This window comes from Schistocerca cancellata, chromosome 3 (genome assembly GCF_023864275.1).
Source record: "Schistocerca cancellata isolate TAMUIC-IGC-003103 chromosome 3, iqSchCanc2.1, whole genome shotgun sequence".
In the NCBI taxonomy this organism is placed as follows: Eukaryota; Metazoa; Arthropoda; class Insecta; order Orthoptera; family Acrididae; genus Schistocerca; species Schistocerca cancellata.
The window spans coordinates 378251480-378277466 of NC_064628.1; the positions used below are offsets into that span (position 1 = coordinate 378251480).

Here is a 25987-nt window from a genome sequence, read left to right on the forward strand (position 1 = left end):
CACATTCATTTACATTTCTTTCCCTATCAATGGTACCAAAATTACGGTAATCCTACAACTCAATACTTCATTTATGTACTGTACCAAAACTACCCGACCGTTGTTTTGGTAGAGCATAACTCTCCTAAAACAATTTTAACGGCAGGTTATTTAGGAAACAAAAACGTATTTATTTGGCTCGAATTCTTGAATTAATATTCTGCGGCATAATTTAGGTCAACTGGAAAAGCAGTAAGGTTCCGAAAACAATCCTACACTTACAACGTGGAAACGGCAAATAGAGCAAATGTCAAACCTTACTATTGATGAACTATCCTGTGAGAGACCGGCAATGTCCTCACAATGACGCAGAGCTATTAGGGCGGTAAGACGGTGGGAGCCCATTACTTCACGCTTACTGACAGTGACCAGTGGACCGTGACTCCTCGCTGCCATTTATCCGACCTCCGGCCGCCAAAGCTTTATCACGTTTCCAGGAATGCAGCTCAGCGTTCGGCGAGCGCTAACGCTCGAGTGCCGGCACCCACGCCGCGGTCCCCCCTCTTATCGGAACGGAGCTAATAATTCTAGCGCGATGACGCGGGCGGCCGTTGTCGCCGCGCCGGCTCGCAGATTGATTCTGCGTAGAACAGCGCGTGGCGCTCGCTGACGTCCCCCCCCCCCCCCCCAACCCGCGGCGGCAGTCAGACACCGCGCATGCGCGGGCCGGGAGCGCGCGCGGTATTTAAATAGCGCGCTGCCGCGTGCGCCAGCCACTACCGCCGCCGCCGCCGCCAACCGAGCAGCCATGAGGAGGTCTTCCGCCGTCAGAGCCACAGCTGCGATGATGCTCGCCTTTCTGGCGGCCGTCTCTGCCGCGGCTGTCATCCCCGCACCCTATCCAGGTAGGCCCGTGCCTGTCTGTCATTCTTTCGAAATTATTAAACGATTCATTATTTCTGACAAAATTTTTCGTTGTTTTCCCACCTTGTTTTTATCGATATAGGCAACAGCACTAATAATGCTTTTTTCGCTTTCTTTAATCATGTTTCCTCTTTAACAACTTTCGTAAATAAGATACAGTTTTCATTTCACAGATTCAAAAGCCTTTTCCTTGCAGTAATACAATAAATACGTTTTAGTTACATTTCACCTTTTATAGTGAAAGTATTCTTGTGGTTCTTTCTTTTCCTTTCTGGAATGATGCACTTTTGCTTTTACATGTGATCCAGACTAAAAACAATTCCTACCATACTTTTTACACGAATAAAATGTTACTTATAATTGCTCTGCCCTGTAAAATCTTCATTTCCTCCCACGTGGTCGTAGTAAACACAGATTTTGCAGGACAGACGAGTAACTGTAAGCAGCATTTTGTTCAAGTATAATTAAAGGTGTGAATTATTTAGAATCTGTAATAATGACACGTAAAAACACAAAGGAAGGTAGTATCCACTGAAGATACCTTCAATACAAAATATGAAACGCATCATGAACGGAAATGAGCATTATCTTGGAGCCAGAAAATGGCGTTTGGATTTATAAAACGATTATTTATACATTTTATGAGAAAAGTGGTCATGCTAGCAATCTGTATAAATCAATACCAGATTACAAAAACCTTAGCACTTGAGGTTTTCCAACTATCAGTACTAGATTAACGTGCTGAAGCTAAGACGTGGAGTACTAACAAAAATTGCCAAGTCACTGCGTTCACGACATTGCATTCCGCATGTTCTCTAGTCCTGGGGATAGTTGGGTTCCATTCATATTTGACAATCTATGAACAGCTTATCATATAAGCAACTGCTACCGCATCAACATTTTGAATGAATGTCATACTGTATGCCTTTTCAGTATGGTTTAATTTTCTAGGACTATCTCGACATTAGATACTTTGAAATTAGACGGGAAGCAATTAGTGTTATGTGGGATGATGACATACCACTTTCTCTCATGTAATTCTACATGGTAAGTTTCTGCTTTTTCAGTTGTCATTTTTGCCCCTACTTGTTGCTCAAAGTATGATGCATTTGTATTAAGAACAGAACTGAGTCATTGTTTTACTTGATAGTCCTGATAACAATGACTGTTATAGTAAACGTTGGAGCGTATTGTCTTCAAAAGTACATTATCAAGTAAGAACTACCTGTACTGTTAAGAATGCAACTAGCTTATTGTCGTGCCCTGGAAACATTAATATAATTATCGCAGTAATTCTTTAAATTGTTCAGGATATCTCACAGAACAGTTTACGTACAGATATTTTCCTTTATTTAATACATATTTAAAAGTATAATAGCTATGGTCCTGTTTCACACAGCGCAAAGAATGTTAAGATGAATAATCAAAAGTTTCTGAAACTTTCAGCTGCTAACTGAAAAAAACTTGTTTATTGATAAAATAATTAAAGTAAATCCGTTGATATCAAACAGCCCATGTTTGGTTGGTTATTACTGTTTCATCTAAGCTCCACAGATGTGATCTAAATTATTAGTAGACTATGGAGATCAATAATTCCGTGAAAAATTCAGTTAAGCACAAATGAAAGATTTGTGACCGCTGGATATCTCTCTTATTCTTCTAACAGTTCATATCTGATGATAATGTATTTCATTAATTATAAAAGGAACTTTATTTAATTTAGAACATCAATTTGAAGAATATCAATTATAATAAGCCTGCTTTACGATATATAGTGCATCCGACTATTTTACTTTGCGCAAGCCACTTTAGTGATTGGAAACGCAAAGAAAGATACTAGAAAATGTCGATCTTGTTTCTAATGATTGAAATAAAGATAGTTAAATGAAACTGAAAAAAGGAGGAAAGGTTAATAATTATGCATCAGGCATCAATAAAAGTACAACAAAAATAAGGAAATTATTGGCAGTCCGTTTTGATTGTGGTCTATAACGCTAAGTGATAGATGACTTCATAGTTTTTATTCAGCTGTTTCATTTTTGGTAAGTTTGCAGTCTGGGATATATTGCAAATTTCCGTCCATTGTAGTTAAGTGGTCTTCTAGCATCTCCCATGTATGACACCTATGATGCACTGTTGCTGTCTCTAGATGTTTATTTAACATATATATTTTCAGAAGTCCGTACATTTTCTATCAATATTGACTATGTTACCTGAAGATAAATTATAGTATTTCTTATTGTATGTTTGTGGAAGCGCTGTGATCATCAATGCATCCATTCACGCGCACCGCAGCGCCCTCAGAGGAAGCTGTTCGTGGTGGCAGCCGCAGCATCGCTGTTTTTGTTTGTTGTTGATGCTGCCGGTGATGCTGCTGCGGCCGCAGAACGTGTGGACAATATTCGAACTTCGTCAGCGCTACTCTCACAAACATTCAAGTTGAAATGCCTCTACCATCGTCATCAGTCGTAGCACCTGCAACACTCACACACTACTTACAATGTAGATTGTCGGTACAGGCCCTGAAGATGGGTGCCCGCTAACTCACGCTATTAACGGACTGAACTCCATCTACGAACCGAATTCTGGCCGTGAAATTTGTTAAAACTCCTGAAAAAGAAACCCGGTATTACCATGAGAGGTCACCACTTCAATTAAGTAATAAAAAAATAAAAACAACACAGGTAAAGAGATGCTATTCATATGCTCATCACAATAAACTGCTGTCCGTGAAACCGAGTTTTCAAAACTGTAAAGCAAACAACATAAGTCGGTTCTTGAGGTCATTCTTCGCTCTTTCCATTTCAGTTTCCTCATAACTGACGCTACCGTCGGAAGTACGGGAGAAGCATGTTTTACAAACTGACATTCAAACTCAGATAGTGCTATTATGATGAAGCATAACGTTAGACTGAAATATTATGGTGATTCGGAACTTCAGGAAAAGTATGCTGCATGCTAACAAGGAAATTTAGTTAATAACATCAAAAAAATCGTAAATATTGTTTGAAAATAAGTAAAACAAAATATATGCAAAGTGGAGTATCATTCATTTCTTTTACTGTTTTACGGTGTAACGAAAGTACGTTTTCCGAGCACTGTCCTCGCGCATTTCTCATATCAGAGAGAGCAACATTATCCCTTTCTTCCAGCTAGCTGTTCATTCATTCTTTGCAGCTCTTCGCGGCAATTTTCCTGGCAACCGTGAAATGAAAGGTCTCAGTTCAGAAGTGAAGAGAAATATTCAACACTTCTTTTCACGCGCAGTTTTACAACGAATAACACGACATTCAACAAGAAACATAACGTTACAATGAAATGAAATGAATACCCCTAGCTGCATGCAGGCGTTCATATAAATCAAAAGGGAAGAGTTGAATATGTGTGCCCCGACCGCGACTCGAACCCAGGATATCCTACTTACATGGCAGACGCTCTACACATTTTTTTTATGTTTAGTCGTTGCGGACGTCACATGACATCCGTCCAACTTCGTTGTTGATCCCTTCATTCAATTTTTTTTTATTACAGAGGCCAACCAGCTCTCTGACAGAACACGCTGAGCTACCGTGTCGGCTATCCCTCTGAGCCACCGAGGACACAGAGAGGATAGTGCGACTGCAGGGAATTACCTCTGGCACGCCTCCCGTAAGGCCCACATTCCCAACTTATTGTCCCGCACTGTAGTCATAGTGCCCCCTGCCCCATTATACTCATTACTCGCGGCTTTTTGCCGATTCCCGTAAGAGTTCGGGCACTGTCTGTGCATCCGCACAGAAGACGATAGTCAAATGGCTGGTGAGCCTTAACTACACACACGCACACATATATATATATATGGTTCAGATTAGGCGAATGTTGTGGCCAAGACGACATCGATATTTCACCATTATCCTCCTCAAACCATTGTAGCACGATTGTCGCTTCATGACATTGATAGTTATCCTGTTGGAAGATGCCACCATCGTAGGGAAATACATCAAGCATTGAAGGAGAGTAACTCAATAAAGCTCACATAGCCCACGGCTGTAATGGTGCCTTTGATTAGTACCACAGGTCTCACGGAAGGCCAGATGAATGCCCCCATAATGTTGCCCCCATCGGCCAGTTTCCCTGGCGTGGTGCGTGTTTCGAGCAGCCGTGCGCCTGGATGATGACGTGTCAGGAAATGACCGCCTGCTGTAGTAAGAAACCTGATTCATCAGACCATTTGGCACGTTTCCATTGATCCACTGTCCAGTCTCCATGATCGTGTGCCCACCGCTGTCGTCGGTTACGATGCCCTCAGGCCAACTTGGCAACTCATAGGGATCACCTGCTGCGCTGCCCATGTTCGACAATGTGCTCTGAACAGTGCTCTCCATACAACTTCTGCCTGTACCAGCACTGTACTGCGTCGTCACATCTGTCACAGGTCGCCGCTTGTACTGTTTGTGATGAGGCGTGAGTGTGGAACACCTTGCCGCCTACTCGTGGTCTCGCCATGCTTCAACAACTTTCCACAGATCTCACGACAGTAGCACGCGAACGGCCGTCAAGTTCGCCGCTTCGAGATCTTTCCATGTGTCGAGCCATTAAAACCTGCCTTTGTCAAAGTCATTTATGTCCGTGGATTTGCCCTTTTGCGGCCCGTATCACAGCTAGAATGATTCCTCATTCATTTCTGCTCCACTTCTATACTTTCCTTACCACGTCGCGTACCCTCACGGCGACCAGGCGGCATTCATTCTGGTGGTGGTCACTGGTCATAGTGTTTTGCTTCATTGATGTATTTTAATGTGAGAACGTATCCTACAGTTTCTTGTGGGTATGTACGTACATTTACATCTGCATCTACATCTACATACATACTCCGCAGTCCACCATACGGTGCGTGGCGGAGGATACCTCGTACCACAACTAGCATCTTCTCTCCCTGCTCCACTCCCAAACAGAACGAGGGAAAAATGACTGCCTATATGCCTCTGTACGAGCCCTAATCTCTCTTATCTTATCTTTGTGGTCTTTCCGCGAAATATAAGTTGGCAGCAGAAAAATTGTACTGCAGTCAGCCTCAAATGCTGGTTCTCTAAATTTCCTCAGTAGCGATTCACGAAAAGAACGCCTCCTTTCCTCCAGAGACTCCCACCCGAGTTCAAAATGGTTCAAATGGCTCTGAGCACTATGGGACTTAAAATCTTTGGTCATCAGTCCCCTAGAACTTAGAACTACTTAAACCTAACTAACCTAAGGACAACACACACATCCATGCCCGAGGCAGGATTCGAACCTGCGACCGTAGCGGGCACGCGGTTCCAGACTGAAGCGGCTAGAACCGCACGGCCACACCGGCCGGCCCCACCAGAGTTCCTGAAGCATTTCCGTAACACTCACGTGATGATCAAACCTACCAGTAACACATCTAGCATCCCGCCTCTAATTGTTTCTATGTCCTCCCTCAATCCGACCTGATAGGGATCCCAAACGCTCGAGCAGTACTCAAGAATATGTCGTATTAGTGTTTTATAAGCGGTCTCCTTTACAGATGATCCACATCTTCCCAAAATTCTACCAATGAACCGAAGACGACTATCCGCCTTCCCCACAACTGCCATTACATGCTTGTCCCACTTCATATCGCTCTGCAATGTTACGCCCAAATATTTAATCGGCGTGACTGTGTCAAGCACTACACTACTAATGGAGTATTCAAATATTACGGGATTCTTTTTCCTATTCATCTGCATTAATTTACATTTATCTATATTGAGAGTTAGCTGCCATTCTTTACACCAATCACAAATTCTGTCCAAGTCATCTTGTATCCTCCTACAGTCACTCAACGACGACACCTTCCCGTACACCACAGCATCATCAGCAAACAGCCGCACATTGCTATCCACCCTATCCAAAAGATAATTTATGTAGATAGAAAACAACAGCGGACCTACCACACTTCTCTGGAGCACTCCAGATGATACCCTCACCTCTGATGAACACTCACTATCGAGGACAACGTATTGGGTTCTATTACTTAAGAAGTCTTCGAGCCACTCACATATTTGGGAACCAATCCTATATGCTCGTACCTTAGTTAGGAGTCTGCAGTGGGGCATCGAGTCAAACGCTTTCCGGAAGTCAAGGAATATGGCATCCGTCTGATACCCTTCATCCATGGTTCGCAAGATATCATGTGAAAAAAGGGCGAGTTGCGTTTCGCAGGAGCGATGCTTTCTAAAGCCGTGCTGATGCATGGACAGCAACTTCTCTGTTTCAAGGAAATTCATTATATTCGAACCGAGAATATGTTCGAGAATCCTGCAACAAACCGATGTTGAGGATATTGGTCTGTAAACGTAGATAGAGTGTGAGCTTCCAGTTAACGACCCTTCCATTCTTCCATTCAATCGTTCAGGCAGTTTTGGCGCAATCAGAAATGAACGTTTCTTTACCATTAAACTACTTTTTTACAGATAAGTTGGCAAATAATTTCGATAATTTACGGCTTCTTTTCTTTCCTTTTTCTTGTTCAGGAAGTAATGAGAGATCTCTGGGTTCCCAATAGTAGCGTAGGTGCGGTACAACGATTGTTACACATTTCCGATCTGGATCTTCTACGTGTTCGCCTGCATGTTTCGCGCCAGTCCAACACTTCGCCCACACGAATGCCACCTGGTTTTCTTAATGCATGTCCTTATTTCTTCCATTTTCTGTCCACTTTTTTTATACGGTCCCTGTTTGCTAAGTAGTCTTTCTCTGTCAATCTGACATTTACAGATTCGCAGAAGTTAACGATAGCTCTGTATTTGTAAGCAATACGTTCGATGATTGACCACATCTCCCAGCCACTGAGAGCTTCAAAACCATACTACTAGAGATGTTTCCGCTTTCCTGTATTTTGCAAGTTTATGACTTCTCTATTACTTTTCTGTGCTAATTTATACCGTCTTAAACTGACATCACCTCCTTTTGTTGCTATCGTCCCAACGGCGACAACTGAGTTTACTTCTTCCACTGTCTTTCCAACAACTCTGAGCTCATCCCCGAACTTTGTGCTAACTCTTAACTCCTTAGTCTAGTTGGTGTTGATGTTAAGCACCACCGTATCTGCCTTACTCTCGAACTTCTACCCTGTGTCTTTGAAGTTATGTAAGAATATGCAGATATTACAGTGAACCCTAAGGCCCAGACATAAAATAAGCAGACTGCCTACGTAAAACGTATGGACACTTTTGTAAGTTGTAGTAACGTATTGTGGTTTCGCTCTACCATTGTACACTACCGCAAAAGAAGGAAAAGACAAGGAAATCGTATGTCATTATTGAGTGGGTCTCCTCGCCAACTAAGTTCAGCCATCGAATTGGAAAGGTTTCCTTTTTCGCGCAAATGAGAAATTTCGTTCTGGAACTGTCATAAGTGCACCTATTAAGTGTTGATTGCTCTTCAGTCTGAAGACTAGTTAATGTAGCTTTCCTGTGCAAACCTCTTCATTTATGGCTCATAACTGCAGCCACCGTACATTTCTACCTGCTTAGCGTAGTCAAGCGTTGGTGTCTCTGTACAATGTCCCACGCTACGCACGCACGTACTCTCTCTCTCTCTCTCTCTCTCTCTCTCTCTCTCTCTCTATCTATCTATCTATCTATTTATCTATCTCTCCCTCTCGGCTCTCGGGATGTATTCTATCAACCGATCCCTTATTTTAGTCACATTGTGGCGTACACTTATTTTCTCCCCAGTTCAGTTAGCACCCCTTCATAATTATCCGGTCGACATGTCTAATGCCGGCCGAAGTGGCCGTGTGGTTAAAGGCGCTGCAGTCTGGAACCGCAAGACCGCTACGGTCGCAGGTTCGAATCCTGCCTCGGGCATGGATGTTTGTTATGTCCTTAGGTTAGTTAGGTTTAACTAGTTCTAAGTTCTAGGGGACTAATGACCTCAGCAGTTGAGTCCCATAGTGCTCAGAGCCATTTTTTTGACATGTCTAATCTTCTGCATTCATATGCAGCATAACATTTGAAAAGCTTTTATTCTCTTCCTGTCTACACCGTGTCATGTCAACGTTTTCTTTCATAAAAGGCTGCACTCCTGGCAAACACCGTCATAAAATACGTTTTATGTTAAAAATTAAACTCCTCCAGATGTACTTAAGATTTCATATTTATATGGCTACTAGTTTCGACGTTGCGTCAACGCAATCTTCAGCCCCTACACTTTGATGACATCAATTGTGTGTGGCTAAGTACTAGAAAAATTATACCAGCTGATGTCCCACCATCATTCAGTTTAACTATGGATGTACGAAGATCATAAAATATTTTCTAGTACTTAAATTTATATTCGATGCTAATAGATGTCTCCGGTGGCTCTTCAGGCTGTGTACACAGTGTAGAGCCATGTTTCTGATATTGAGAGAAACGAGAGGGCGAAATCCCGTTCCGGCTCATAGCCTACTCCTTTCAGCGAGTACCAGGAGTACTGCTGTGTTTGAAGTCATTATCTGCAAGACGTAGAGACCGCCACACCCTCTCACGCCATGAGACACTGTACCATGGTTTGAAATTTAATGCAGGACAATGACGGCATGTCCGGTATGTACCAAAACTTCTAATCCCGTTAATGGCTAATAATCGGCGTTGATAATTTCTTCTATCACCAAGATTTGAAGCGGCTGCCTCTGATTCTGGAGCCGTCGCACAGGGGTGAATTACCGACCGGTTATGAGATTGGTGCCTCCACAGCATTTAAACTTTTAACGCCGTAGATAACAATACAGCGTGGTCTCACGTGGTACAGTATGGACCGCGAGAGTGATCTCGTCTTTACAGGAAAATACTTGTAATTTGTCTTCCGTACTAAGTACGCAAAAACAGTATATCACGTCTGTGTAAATATTCGTAAAACGCTACTGGCCATTAAAATTGCTACACCAAGAAAAAATGCAGATCATAAACGGGTATTCATTGGACACATATATTATACTAGAACTGACATGTGATTACATCTTCACGCAATTTGGGTGCATAGATCCTGAGAAATCAGTACCCAGAACAACCACCTCTCGCCGTAATAACGGCATTGATACGCCTGGGCATTGAGTCAAACAGAGCTTGGATGGCGTGTATAGGAACAGCTGCTCATGCAGCTGCAACACGATACCACAGTTCATCAAGAGTAGTGACTGGCGTATTGTGACGAGCCAGTTGCTCGACCACCATTCACCAGACGTTTTCAATTGGTGAGAGATTTGGAGAATGAGCTGGCCAAGGCAGCAGTCGAACATTTTCTGTATCCAGAAAGGCCCGTACAGGACCTGCAACATTCGGTCGTGCATTATCCTGCTGAAATGTAGGGTTTCGCAGGGATCAAAAGAAGGGTAGAGCCACGGGTCGTAACAAATCTGAAATGTAGCGTCCACTGTTCAAAGCGCCGTCATTGCGAACAAGAGGTGACCGAGACGTGTAACCAATGGCGCCCAATACCATCACGTTGGGTGATACACCAGTATGACGATGACGAATACACGCTTCCAATGTGCGTTCACCGCGATGTCGCCTAACAAGGATGCGACCATCATGACGCTGTAAACAGAACCTGGATTCATCCGAAAAAACGACGTTTCACCATTCGTGCACCCAGGTTTGTCGTTGACTACACCATCGCAGGCACTCCTGTCTGTGATGCAGCGTCAAGGGTAACCGCAGCCGTGGTCTCCGAGCTGATAATCCATGCTGCTGCAAACGTCGTCGAACTGTTCGTGCAAATGGTTGTTGTCTTGCAAACGTCCCCATCTGTTGACTACGGTGTCGAGACGTGGCTGCACGATCCGTTACAGTCATGCGGATAAGATGCCTGTCATCTCGACTACTAGTGATACGAGGCCGTTGAGATCCAGCACGGCAATCCGTATTACACTCCTGAACCCCGCCGATTCCATATTCTGCTAACAGTCATTAGATCTCGACCATCACGAGCAGCAATGTCGCGATACGATAAACCGCAATCGCGACAGGCTACAATCCGACCTTTATCGAAGTCGGAAACGTGATGGTACGCATTTCTCCTCCTTACACGAGGCATCACAACAACGTTTCACCAGGCAACGCCGGTCAGCTGCTGTTTGTGTATGAGAAATCGGTTGGAATCTTTCCTCGTGTCAGCACGTTGTAGGCGTCGCCACCGGCGCCAACCTTGTGTGAATCTCTGAAAAGCTAATCATTTGCATATCACAGCATCTTCTTCCTGTCGGTTGAATTTCGCGTCTGTAGCACGTCATCTTCGTGGTGTAGCAATTTTAATGGCCAATCGTGTATTTATTACGTAGTAATGTAGTGAGCCGGCCGCGGTGGTCTCGCGGTTCTAGACGCGCAGTCCGGAACCGTGCGACTGCTACGGTCGCAGGTTCGAATACCGCCTCGGGCATGGATGTGTGTGATGTCCTTAGGTTAGTTAGGTTTAAGTAGTTCTAAGTTCTAGGGGACTGATGACCACAGCCGTTAAGTCCCATAGTGCTCAGAGCCATTTGAACCATTTTTTAGTAATGTAGTGCCTTCCTTCTGAAGACCGTCACTGCTACACACAGTATTTGCGTAGTACTCATTTTGGATTGATGTCCTGCGCAAGTTAAGCTACACTTCGGAGAAGTCCATTCGCTGAACGATGAATGTGGTGAGCGAGCGGCGGCAGCGGAAAGGCAGAAGGCGAGCTTCGTACTGGTTGGCAGGACTTCGGACGCGCAAGTAGACCCTCTGACCTTCCAGTTGCCTCTCCACTTCGCTTCCTGTCACCGTACCTTCCGCCCCCTAGAAACACGACTGGCGTCAGGACGCTGAGCAAAGCTCTGATACCGCCCACGCGAACGGAGTAGCAAAGCAGTCGCCTACACCGGACCGGAGCTGTGCTGTCGTCTCCCGGCATACGCCTGCCGCGCAGGCAACCCCGCCGACTCTGATGTGCCGCGGGCAGGTTCTGTGCCCCGTGCATACGGCGGTGTCTGAGCGGAAACAACATACCACATCAGACGCGACGAAATAAAGGACACGTTAAGATACTAAGGAACTACATACATAGGCTGAGAGTGGGCACTGAATTAAATCAGTGGGGAAAGTTGAAAATTTATGCCGGAGCAGGATTCGAACCAGGGTCACCTGCTTATTAGGCAGATGCTCTGACTACTAAGCCATCTGGACACAGTGGTCATCGCAGCTGCAAGGACTACCCTAACACGCCTCCCGTCCAAGTATCGACTTATCCACACATTACAACTGTAGTGCTCCTCGCTCATTAGTCTCATTATTCGCGTCATTTCGCCGATTCCCGTAATAGTTCGACCCGAGTGTGCATCCTTTTGCCTTGATTATATGTGTGCAGTGTCTGTTCTCTTGGACTTCCGCCCCCGTTAGCTGAGTGGTCAGTAAGGCGGAATGACACACCAAAGAGCCCGGGTTCGATTCTCGGCTGGGGCAGGAGATTTTCTCCGCTCAGGGACTGGGTCTTGTGTTGTTCTCATCATCATTTCATCCCCATCTCCGGAAGTCGCCCAATGTGGCGTCGATTGCAACAAGTAATTGCCCTCGACGGCCGAACTTCCCTGAATGGGTGACTCCCGGCCCACAATGCCATACGCTCATTTGATTTTCTCTTGGACATGTCCGAAAGAACAGACACGACGTATTCAAAGTACACATTTCCAGTCCTCATTTTGGATACAAAATTTGAACCGGCACTGGCTACGTTTCCTTTTCCATCATCACTCTTCTGACTGGTCTGATTCAATCCATCACCTATTCCTCTCCAGCGCCAACCCAGAGCAGACCTCGCTTTCAACGTCCTCAATAATTTGTTGGATATATTCCAACTTCTGTCTTCCGTTACAGCGTTTACCCTCTACTGCTACCCCATGTACCACGTCCATTCCCTGATGTCCTAACACGTCTGCTACTGTCCTGTTCCCTCTTGCTGTCAGCGTTTTCCTCTGATTCCTTACCTTATTGGGCCACTTAGTTTCCTACAGCACCACATTTCAAACGCTTCGGTTCTCTTCTTCACCCATTTTCCCACAATGCATGATTCGCTTCCATACAACGCTGTCCTTCAAACGTATATTAGCAGAAATTCTTCCTCAAAATAATGCCCATGTTTTGATACTAGCACTGACCAGCAATGCTCTGTTTGCCTGTGCCAGCCTGCTTATTATGTCCTCCTTGCTTCGCCCGTCATCTTTATTTTACTTCGAAGGAGGCAGAATTCCTTCACTTCATATCCTTCGTGATCCCCTATCCTGATGTTAAGTTTATGGGATGTAGGTGGTTTTTAAGCCTACAGCGCCAAAGAAACTGGTATAGACATGGGTATTCAAATACAATGATATGTAAACAAGGAGAATACGGTGCTGCGGTCGGCAACGTCTGTACAAGACAACAAGTGTCTCGCACAGCTGTTAGATCGGTTACTGCTGCTACAACGGCAGGTTATCAAGATTTAAATGAGTTTGAACGCACGAGCAATGGGACACAGCATCTCCGAGGTAGCAATGAAGTGTGGATTTTTCCGTATGGCCATTTCACTAGTGTACCGTGAAGATCAGGAATCCCGTAAAACATCAAATCTCCGACATCGCTGCGGCCGAAAAAGAACCTGGAAGAACGGGACCAGCGACGACTGAAGAAAACCCTACAACGTGACAGAAGTGGAACCCTTCCGCAAATTGTTGCAGATTTCAGTGCTGGGCCATTAACAAGTGTAAGCGCACGAACGATTCAACGAAACATCATCGATATGGGCTTTCGGAGCCGAAGGCCCACTCGTGTACCCTTGAAGACTGCACGACACAAAGCTTTACACCTCGCCTGGGCCCGTCAACACCGACATTGGACTGTTGATTACTGGAAACATGTTGCCCGGTCGGACGAGTCTCCTTTCAAATTGTATCGAGCTGATGGAAGTATGCGGGTATGGAGACAACCTCATGAATCCATAGACCCTGCATGTTAGCAGGGGACTGTACAAGCTGGTGGAGGCTCTCTAATGGTATGCGCCGTGTGCAGTTGGAGTGATATGGGACCCCTGATACGTCTGGATACGACTCTGACAGGTGACACGTACGAAAGCATCCTGTGTCATCACCTGCATCCATTCAAATCCATTGTGTATTCCGACGGACTTGGGCAATTCCAGCAGGACAATGCGACACCCCTCACATCCAGAATTGATGCAGAGTGGCTCCAGGAACACTCTTCTGAGTTTAAACACTCCCGCTGGTCACCAAGCTCCCCAGACATAAACATTATTGAGCGCATCTGGGATGCCTCGCAACGTGCTGTTCAGAAGAGATTTCCATCCCCTCGTATTCTTACGGATTTGTGGACAGCTCCGCAGCTTTCATAGTGTCAGTTCCCTCCAGCACTACTTCAGGCATCAGTAGAGTCCATGCCACGTCGTGTTGCGGTACTTCTGCGTGTTCGCGGAAAGCCCTACCGGTGTTAGGCAGGTGTACCAGTTCCTTTTGCTGTTCAGTATAGTAAGTAGCAGGAAACCCGCAGTGCTTAATGAATCGACCCCCGGCCCTCTACCCCTTCCGAGTGAAACATCTTCAAACTTTTGATCACAAATGAGTTAATGTGTTCAGTCTTTGACCTTAAGCATAACAGAGCGAATAAGATCCGTTGAATCATGTGTAAGGTTTGTTGCAAGCCGATGAGTGCTCTCATTCTCAAATAATGGATTAATGTAGCCTCGATACTTGCAAGCGGTGCGTTACAGCTTTTTTTAGAGGAAGGTGGTTATTACCTCTACCGTGCTTCCGTTTAGACAGCAAGTCATACGTGTGCCAAGTTTGGTTGCAATCTGTCAGTGATCTAGGGGGAATTGTTGCTCCTAAGGGTGACAATTATTGAACCATATGGAATAAAATCGTCATACTTTCTGAGCGGTTTGCGTTAGGACGCTCAAACTGCACGGTTGGTCACGGGTCATGATGGGAATTAGTATGAGCATGCATAGTTTAGTTTAGCCACGAAGCATATTTTCATTTTAATGGATTCGTCAATAAGCAAAACTGGCGCATTTTGGGAACTGAAAATCCGCATTCCGTGATCGAGAAGTCTCTTCGGCCTCAGTGGGTTACTGTATGGTGTGCAATGTCCAGTCACGAAATAATCGATGCGATATTCTTTGATGGCACGGTGACTACCGAACGGTACGTGAAGGTTTTTGAAAATGATTTCATCCCCCATTATCCAAAGTTACCCTGGTTTCCACAAGATGTGGTTGATGCAAGACGGAGCTCGAGCCCATCGAAGCAGGAGAGTGTTTCATGTCCTGGTGGAGTACTTTGGGGTCCGCATTCTGGCTCTGGGGTACCCAGAGGCTACTGGCATGGACCTCAATTGGCTGCCATATTCTCCGGATCTGAACACATGCGACTGCTTTTTGTGGGGCTATATCAAAGACAAAGTTTACGGCAATAACACCAAAACCAGCCGTTCATGAGGCTATCGACAACATCGATGTTGAGACACTTCCGCGGGTCATGCAGAATTTCGCTATTCGTCTGCGCCACGTCATCGCCAATGACGGCAGGGATACGGAACATGCCATAACCCAAATCCAAATATCTGTAGTGACAATCAAAATATCCACGGGTGTACTGCCGGTCTACAGTGTCCAATGGGCGCAATATTTCGGTGATCATACATGTCGCCATCATCGGGTAAACTGACGGACTGAGCTCAGTCCGGCAGTTCACCTGATGATGGTGACATGTATGATCGCCGAAATATTGTGCCCGTTGGACACTGTAGACCGGCAGTACACCCGTGGATATTTTGATTGTCAAATACGCCGGGAGAAACTCAAGAATCACATCTGTAGTGACGTTTACATGTCGAATAAATCGTGTGCACGCTTTAGTTTCTAACTAATTTCCTTTTTTTTATATAGTTCAATAATTGTTGCCCTGTATATACATTGGCAACGGCCTTGCCGCAGTGGATACACCGGTTCTCGTGAGATCACCTAAGTTAAGCGCTGTTGGGCGTGGCCGGCACCTGGATGGGTGACCATCCAGCCGACATGCACTGTTGCTATTTTTCGGGGTGCACTCAGCCTCGTGGTGCCAGTTGAGGAGCTACTCGACCGAATAGTAGCGGCTTCGGTCAAGAATACCATCATAACGACCGGGAGAGCGGTGTACTGACCCCACGCCCCTACTATCAGCATCCTCCTCTGAGGATGACATGGCGGTCGGATGGTCCCGGTTTGCCACTCGTGGCCTGAAGACAGAGCGCTTTTTTCTGTATGTACATTACATACGTAAGTAATACATCAGTTTTTGTAAAATGTAGAGATACTTTGAATATATAGGTGCTGTATAAATGAGACGATTAATTTAGCAGGTTTTTTTTTTAATTCAGAAAACAAATGAAAGTACTATACCAAGCGAAAGCGGGCCGTTTCTAGCTGGTAAAATGACAAATACCCTGTTTCGCGAGTGGACACAGCTTTTGCGACGCGTCTGGGACTCCACCGGCGGCAGTGGAGTCTGCGCGTGATGCGGCCACCTATTCGCCGTGTACAGCACATGTAGCCTGCCCGCCGCAGCATTGCCCTGAATTTCACGTCGCAGTCGCACGACAGAGGCCGCTCGCCGCTATTGTCTCGCGGCTGTGTGGCTCGCACTAGGGAATGCGGCGTGGAGAGACCGGCTAAGCGGAGTGGGTCTTAATTAAGTACAAAATTCTCAATACCACAGCTGAATGTGGCTGCAAAAATACGCCGTCCACCGAAGCGCTAACGCGCTCGCACAGCTCAGTCCACGAGTTGACGGAACGGCCTTTTGTCATTGCGTCACAGCCAAAGCGCGTTTACCCGTCGGCACGTGCGCGCTTGTTGAAATGTTCCTTGCTGCGAAATTTCTCATTTCGGTTTAATATTATCCATTTTAATTATGTGAGGCAACGGTTGTTATATTACAACTGCAACAACAGCTGATAGCGTTCAAAAGTTTTTTCTGTCCTACACACGGCTCAACGACGCGTTTCCAGAGACAATGCTCTCGTCAGGTTATGAAACTTAGCTCTTGAGCTTAAAAATCTGTAAAGCCTACCAATACGTTAGCGTCGTTCATAAAAGACTTTTTACTGTTCTAAGTTTATGAGCTAAGTTTCACAACCTGATGATGATACTATTGTCTCTCGAAACACGTTGTTACGTATAGGCCACAGAACGATGGCAGTTGCCAGTTATTCATTTCAATGCCGTTACATTACGATCCAGTACCTGCACCACCTTGTCATCATAAATTGCAATAAAAAATTGAAAGTTAATCAGAGCAAGTTTCGAATTAGGAATGAAAAGCAGTTAGAATAAGACTAAAATAATGTGCAGTGTATTTGAAAATTAAATTTGGATAAATTTTGTAAGGGACGTTCAATAAGTAACGCAACATTTTTTTCTCGGCCAATCTCGTTTGAAAAAGCGCGGAATTCGTTGTGGGACGTCGTGGGATATTCTCGCTTCAGCTCCTAAGTTCCATGAAGTTCCAATAGGTGGCAGCACTACACGTAGTCTTCAATATGGCGTCTTTAACAGAGATGCATTCCAAGCAGAGATCTGTCATCGAGTTTCTTTTGGCGGAAATCAGAGCATTACAGATATTCACAGGTGCTTGCAGAACGTCTACGGAGACCTGGAAGTTAACAAAAGCACGGTGAGTCGTTGGGCGAGGGGTCTTTCATCATCGCAACAGGGACGTGCAAACCTGATAGATCTCCCTGGTACCGGCCGACAGCACACAGCCGAGACTCCTGCAATGTTGGAACGTGCGGACACTCTCATTCTAGGTGATCGTCAGATCACAATCAACCACCTCGCTGCTCAAGTTGACATCTCAGTTAGTAATGATTACACACCCGTCATCAGTTGGGATACTCAAAGGTGTGTGCACGCTGGATTCCTCATCTACTAACAGAAGACCATAAAGATCAACTAAGAACCATCTGTGTGGAACTGCTTACGCATTACCAGGCAGATGTGACAATTTTTTTTTTCGAACATCGATACAGGTGATGAAACGTGGGTTCATCACTTCAGAACGGAAGCATAACGGCAACCCATGGAGGGGCGCCTCATCACCTGTCTCCAAAGAAAATGTTCAAAGACACACCCTCAGCCAGTAAAGACATGGCGACTGTCGTCTGGGACTCTCAGGAGGTCATTCTGTTTGATATCTTCCCTCATGGTCCAGTGTATTGTGCTACCCTTAGGAAATTGTATCTTGAAACGTCGTATAAGAGCTGGGAAAAAGATAAGGACCAGGAAAGTAACTAGGATAGAAGAACAAACTGCCTATTGGCTTCTGTCTCGGGTCCTTCGGCCGACGTTCATCTAATGATTTTTCTGACGTTTCGCCAGCACGAGTGGCTGGCATTGTCAAAGCTTCACCCTCCATTGCCGGTGCCAGTTCACCACCGGCAATGGAGGGTGAACCTTTGACAATGCCATTCACTCGTGCTGGCGAAACGTCAGAAAAATCATTAGATGAACATCGGCCGAAGAACCCGAGACAGAAGCCAATAGGCAGTTTGTCAACAAGTGGCCACGAAAGCCTTAACAATTTTGTAGGATAGAAGGCTTCATTACGGCTTTAATCAAAATGAAGTGATGGTGACCAGGACATGTAGCCACGAGAATGGATGGCAGATGGATGAAGGAAGCTGTTTGCTGGATTCCAAGATGTAACTGGACACACAGATGGCGACCTATTGTAAATTTGATCGATGAAAATAACTAACATATAGGAGCATCTAGTGACATTATACTGAGTGCACTATCCGAAAATTACTTCGAGCAATTAAACAGAGAACCGACTCGTGGAAATGACATCTTGGACCTACTGATAACAAACAGACCCGAACTTTTCGACTCTGTAAGCGCAGAACAGGGAATCAGTGATCATAAGGCCGTTGCAGCATCCCTGAATATGGAAGTAAATAGGAATATAAAAAAAGGGAGGAAGGTTTATCTGTTTAGCAAGAGTAACAGAAGGCAGATTTCAGACTACCTAACAGATCAAACCGAAAATTTCTGTTCCGTCACTGACAATGTTGAGTGTTTATGGAAAAAGTTCAAGGCAATCGTAAAATGCGTTTTAGACAGGTACGTGCCGAGTAAAACTGTGAGGGACGGCAAAAACCCACCGTGGTTCAACAACAAAGTTAGGAAACTACTGCGAAAGAAAAGAGAGCTTCACTGCAAGTTTAAACGCAGCCGAAACCTCTCAGACAAACAGAAGCTAAACGATGTCAAAGTTAGCGTAAGGAGGGCTATGCGTGAAGCGTTCAGTGAATTCGAAACTAAAATACTATGTACCGACTTGACAGAAAATCCTAGGAAGTTCTGGTCTTACGCTAAATCAGTAAGTGGCTCGAAACAGCATATCCAGACACTCCGGGATGATGATGGCATTGAAACAGAGGATGACACTCGTAAAGCTGAAATACTAAACACCTTTTTCCAAAGCTGTTTCACAGAGGAAGACCGCACTGCAGTTCCTTCTCTAAATCCTCTCACAAACGAAAAAATGGTTGACATCGAAATAAGTGTGCAAGGAATAGAAAAGCAACTGGAATAACTCAACAGAGGAAAGTTCATTGGACCTGACGGGATACCAATTCGATTCTACACAGAGTACGCAAAAGAACTTGCTCCCCTTCTAACAGCCGTGTACCGCAAGTCTCTAGAGGAACGGAAGGTTCCAAATGATTGGAAAAGAGCGCAGGTAGTCCCGGTCTTCAAGAAGGGTCGTCGAGCAGATGCGCAAAACTATAGGCCTATATCTCTGACGTCTATCTGTTGTAGAATTTTAGAACATGTTTTTTACTCACGTATCGTGTCGTTTATGGTAACCCAGAATCTAATCTGTAGGAATCAACATGGATTCCGGAAACAGCGATCGTGTGAGACCCAACTCGCTTTATTTGTTCCTGAGACCCATAAAACATTAGATACAGGCTCCCAGGTAGATGCTATTTTCCTTGACTTCCGGAAGGCGTTCGATACAGTTCCGCACTGTCGCACGGAATATCAGACCTGTTGTGTGGCTGGATTGAAGAGTTTTTAGCAAACAGAACACAGCATGTTGTTCTCAATGGAGAGACGTTAAAGTAACCTCTGGCGTGCCACAGGGGAGTGTTATGGGACCATTGCTTTTCACAATATATATAAATGACCTGGTAGATTGTGTCGGAAGTTCCATGCGGCCTTTCGCGGATGATGCTGTAGTATACAGAGAAGTTGCAAAATAAGAAAATTGTAGCGAAATGCAGGAAGGTCTGCAGCGGATAGGCACTTGGTGCAGGGAGTGGCAACTGACCCTTAACATAGACAAATGTAGCGTATTGCGAATACATAGAAAGAAGGATCCTTTATTGTATGATTATATGATAGCGGAACAAACACTGGTAGCAGTTACTTCTGTAAAATATCTGGGAGTATGCGTGCGGAACGATTTGAAGTGGAATGATCATATAAAATTAATTGTTGGTAAGGCGGGTACCAGGTTGAGATTCATTGGGAGAATCCTTAGAAAATGTAGTCCATCAACAAAGGAGGTGGCTTACAAAACACTCGTTCGACCTATACTTGAGTATTGCTCATCAGTGTGGGATCCGTATTAGGTCGGGTTGACGGAGGAATTAGAGAAGATCCAAAGAAAAGCGGCGCGTTTCGTCACAGGGTTATTTGGTAACCGTGATAGCGTTACGGAGATGTTTAACAAACTCAAGTGGCAGACTCTGCAAGAGAGGCTCTCTGCACTGCGGTGTAGCTTGCTGTCCAGGTTTCGAGAGGGTGCATTTCTGGACGAGGTATCGAATATATTGCTTCCCCCTAGTTATACCTCCCGAGGAGATCACGAATGTAAAATTAGAGAGATTCGAGCGCGCACGGAGGCTTTCCGGCAGTCGATCTTCCCGCGAACCATACGTGACTGGAACCGGAAAGGGAGATAATGATAGCGGCACGTAAAGTGCCCTCCGCCACACACCGTTGGGTGGCTTGCGGAGTATAAATGTAGATGTAGATGTAGAACAAGTGTGGCTGAAGGCAGAGATGGCCGTTACTCAACAGTGAATGACAAATGGCTGATGACAAAGATGGTGATGACCTTGGTAAAGGCTTACCTTTCCCAATGTGTAATAGCAATAAGCAGATCTAATTTCTGTGTTACTTTAGATTATAAACCAATAATGTACGTTGTTCGAAACATTTTTGTTAAAAAACTGGGTAAGTTCGTGCGGTATTGGGGTCTAATTCTCTCTCTTGAGTTTACCAAGGGGAGAGATGCTACGCCTATGTCAGTGGACTACTGTTAAGAACAGTGCAGATTCAGACAAATTACGTATTTTTCCACTAAAGGAGCCTACGGTGAACGTAGCTTAACTGACGCGGTGCACCAATTACACTTACATCGATGAGACTTTACACCCATAATTTTCCTACTTCTCTTTATTCTCCTGCATTTAATGTAGAACTTATTCTCTCTCGTTCCTATGCGACAGTTTCCTGTATGAATGCGTACCTATCGACGCGCTTCATTTTATTTAAAAAATTCTCCTACTGTAGAAAGCGTATCCCTGTTCAATGGCTTTTGGCGGCCGAATGTTGCAGAGATAGTTCATTCATGTTAGTGGCTTCCTTTTAACGGGAAAGGGCGCGTATCTGTGTGTGTTTGTGTGTGTGTGTTTGCGAAATCCACTTTCGTCCAGAGTTTTAAAAAGTATTTCAGAAACTCGCCTTTGACGTGGACTCTACCAGACCACTGTGAGGTGTACTGAATAGCGTCGCGCTTGTTAGGCATAAAAACTGTCGCTACGTACCCAAGAGTTCACAAATAAGTAAACTCCACTCTTCAAAACGTTCTCTCTCTCTCTCTCTCTCTCTCTCTCTCTCTCTCTCTCTCTCTCTCTCTTTAAGAAAATTTTACGGTAAAATGTTCTATCAGTAACAGCCATTTACTAACATATCGCTGGGTGTCAGCTTCTGCAGAGAGGCTTCTGTTTAACCTTCGTTTCTAAGCGTATTTTCCAGTACATTATTCTTAATGTATACCTGTCCAGCTACAGTCTTATCAGTCTCCCATACAGTGAATGAGGATGCGAAATGCAAACGATGAAGCAACTATTTTTCCATATCATACGCCTTTTGATACGGTGTATATATCGTTTACCTATTTTTACCTGTCCCAGGAGTTACAAGGGACTCGTATAACAATAGCCAATATGGTGTGCAGTGTAATTATGCAGCGATATGAACAGTTCACCTTGCTATGCTGTTGAAGACTTTATAGCAGCGGCTCTTGGTTAAATACGAATGAGATAAATAATCTTTAGGCCTGACGAGAAAGCAGTGGGTAGAAATGCATTTAAAATTGAATCTTTTTTTTGTTCTCGAGAATATGAGACTACTGTAAAATCCTGAAAACTATTATCTGCCTGTCAAGGCTACAATTATTGGCCGATACGGGTTATGCTTGATGTATTTTATTTTTTGTCTCAGATTCTGTTAGACTACCCGTGTATTGCTATTCGAAGAATCTGACGTACAGTGCTGTCAGTGTCTACGTAGGGCAGGGTTATTAGGAAGTATTGCGAGGGATGGACTATGGTAAAACGGGACAAAAGAGAATCGAAGCGTTTGAGATGTGGTGCTACAGAAGCATGTTGAAAATTAGGTGGACTGATAAGGTAAGGAATGAGGAGGTTCTCCACAGAATCGGGAGGAAAGGAACGTATGGAAAACACTGACAAGAAGAAGGGACAGGATGATAGGACATCTGCTAAGTCATCAGCGAATAACTTCCATGGTACTAGTGGGAGCTGTAGAGCGTAAAAACTGTAGAGGAAGATAGAGATTGGAATACAAAGGCTCTGACCACTATGGGACTTAACTTCTAAGGTCATCAGCCCCCCAGAACTTAGAACTACTTAAACCTAACTAACCTAAGGACATCACACACATCCATGCTAGAGGCAGCATTCGAACCTGCGACCGTAGTGGTCGCGCGTTTCCAGACTGTAGCGCCTAGAACCGCTCGGCCACCCCGGCCTTCCAGATTGGAATACATCCGGCAAATATTTCAGGATGTAGATTGCAATTGCTACTCTCTGAGATGAAAAGATTGGCACAGGAAAAGAATTTGGGGGCGGTTCATGTCAAACCAGTGAGAAGACTGATGACTCAGAAAACAAAAAAACAACAAAAAACAAAAATACGCCAACAAGCACGGGAAGAGTGGAGTAGGGACTCTACAATAACCCAAAAAACAAAGGAAGATTTTATGCCTGGTTTGAGCAGGAATTGCCGTGGAAATCATTTTGTTACTAAGTCAGTATTAGTAAACGACACAAGCCACAGCTCCATAATACAAATGCGGTTATGGCATGAATGTTACCCTAATCATTTCTATAAAATTAAAGCTATAGACTCCACAGTGTGCAGTCATGACAGTGAAGAAGAAGCTTATTTATATTACGTAGTATTAACATGCACTGAATACCGAAAACACCAAACAAAATTATTCAGCAAGTTGAACCAGATGAAGGTTCCATTACTTACACCAATTACTGTCCTCCTAAGTACGAATGATACACGGATGTATCACATCATAGCACTTTACCTAAATGAATCAAGCATCAATGTTTAATTTTATTTTTTTTCGAATTTTTGGATCTGTATAGAGGATACCTCCCCTAACACTGGAACAATGGAAATTGATACAATTATACCACATAAATTAGTAAGCGATGGTACTGATCCCCCTGCTACACCAAACTGGTCAGAACTCTCCTGCAGAAGCATCGAAAAAAGCATACCAAATTTGAAAGACCGCAAAATCCTCAGGATTATCAAAATTTTAGAGAAACTCGAAATTTAGGGCGAGATGCTTTTAATAGTTTCCACAACGAAACTCTGGTAGGAAACCGATTCTGGTCACACGTAAGGTACACAAGCGGCGAGACGAAATCAACACCCTCACTGCACACTTGCAATGGTGATGTCACTGATGACAGTGCCACTAAAGCAGAGTTACTAAACTCGGTTTACCGAAACTCTTTCACCGAAGAGGACGAAGTAAATATTCCAGAATTCGAATCTAGAACAACTGCCAACATGAGTAACTTAGTAGATATCCTCGGTGTAGCGAAGCAGCTTAAACCACTTGATAAAGACAAGGTTTCCAGTCCAGACTACATACCGGTCAGGTTCCTTTCAGAGTTTGCTGATACGATAGCTCCATATTTAGCAACTATATACAACCCCTCACTCATCGAAAAATTTGTACATAAAGACTGGAAATACCCAGGAAATCCGTTGAATTACAGATCCATATCAAGATTTGCAGTAGGGTTTTGGAACATATTCTGTGCTCTAACATAATGAATTATTTCGAAGAACACGATTTAATGACTAATAGTCAGCACGAATTCGGGATTCCGTATTTTTAGATTTCCAGAAGGCTTTCAGCACCGTTACTCACAAGTGTCTTCTGATCAAATTGCGTGCTTATGGAATACCATCTCAGTTGTGCACCTGGATTCGCGATTTCGTGTGAGAAAGGCCACAGTTCGTAGTAAGATGGAAGATCATCGAATAAAACAGAAGTAATATCCGGCGTTCCCCAAGGAAGTGTTATAGGTCCTCTGCTGTTCCTGATCTACATACGAGGTGCATTCAAGTTCTTAGGCCTCCGATTCTTTTTCTCCGGACTCGAAAGAGATAGAAACATGCGCATTGTTTTAAAATGAGGCCGCGTTCATTGTCAATACGTCCCAGAGATGGCAGCACAGTACGGCAGATGGAATTTTACCGCCAGCGGTGAGAATGAGAACTGTTTTAACTACTTAAAATGGCGACGTTTTCCTTACTTGAACAGCGTGCAATCATTCGTTTTCTGAATTTGCGTGGTGTGAAACCAATTGAAATTCATCGACAGTTGAAGGAGACATGTGGTGATGGAGTTATGGATGTGTCGAAAGTGCGTTCGTGGGTGTGACAGTTTAATGCAGGCAGAACATCGTGTGACAACAAACCGAAACAACATCGGGCTCGCACAAGCCGGTCTGACGACATGATCGAGAAAGTGGAGAGAATTGTTTTGGGGGTCACCGAATGACTATTGAACAGATCGCCTCCAGAGTTGGCTTTTCTGTTGGTTCTGTGCACACAATCCTGCATGACGACCTGAAAATGCGAAAAGTGTCATCCAGGTGGGTGCCACGAATGCTGACAGACGACCACATGGCTGCCCGTGTGGCATGTTGCCAAGCAATGTTGACGCGCAACGACAACATGAATGGGACTTTCTTTTCGTCGGTTGTGACAATGGATGAGACGTGGATGCCATTTTTCAATCCAGAAACAAAGCGCCAGTCAGCTCAATGGAAGCACACAGATTCACCGCCACCAAAAAAATTTCGGGTAACCGCCAGTGCTGAAAAATGATGGTGTCCATGTTCTGGGACAGCGATGGCGTAATCCTTACCCATTGCGTTCCAAAGGGCACTACGGTAACAGGTGCATCCTACGAAAATGTTTTGAAGAACAAATTCCTTCCTGCACAGCAACAAAAACGTCCGGGAAGGGCTCCGCGTGTGCTGTTTCACCAAGACAACGCACCCGCACATCGAGCTAATGTTACGCAACAGTTTCTTCGTGATAACAACTTTGAAGTGATTCCTCATGCTCCCTACTCACCTGACCTGGCTCCTAGTGACTTTTGGCTTTTTCCAACAATGAAAGACACTCTCCGTGGCCGCACATTCACCAGCCGTGCTGCTATTGCCGCAGCGATTTTCCAGTGGTCAAAACAGACTCCTAAATAAGCCTTCGCCGCTGCCATGGAATCATGGCGTCAGCGTTGTGAAAAATGTGTACGTCTGCAGGGCGATTAGGTCGAGAAGTAACGCCAGTTTAATCGATTTCGGGTGAGTAGTTAATTAGAAAAAAAATCGGAGGCCTTAGAACTTGAATGCACCTCGTAAAATATATAGGAGAGAAAGTGACTAACAGAACAGGACGAATGTAACTCGGCGTTCAGGACCACAGG

The 25987-nt window shown here is 44.6% G+C and overlaps 1 protein-coding gene across 2 annotated transcripts in view; it reads left to right on the plus strand.

Moving 5' to 3' along the window:
* The first annotated feature begins 765 nt into the window (after nucleotides 1–765).
* Nucleotides 766–25987, plus strand: part of LOC126176717 (uncharacterized) — a 188196-nt gene continuing 162974 nt past the window's right edge. For both annotated transcript variants that reach the window (XM_049923884.1, XM_049923885.1), the window contains exon 1: nucleotides 766–884. In XM_049923884.1, the coding sequence (XP_049779841.1) occupies nucleotides 788–884 (97 nt within the window). In that variant the 5' untranslated portion in view covers nucleotides 766–787. The remainder of the gene's footprint in view (nucleotides 885–25987) is intronic.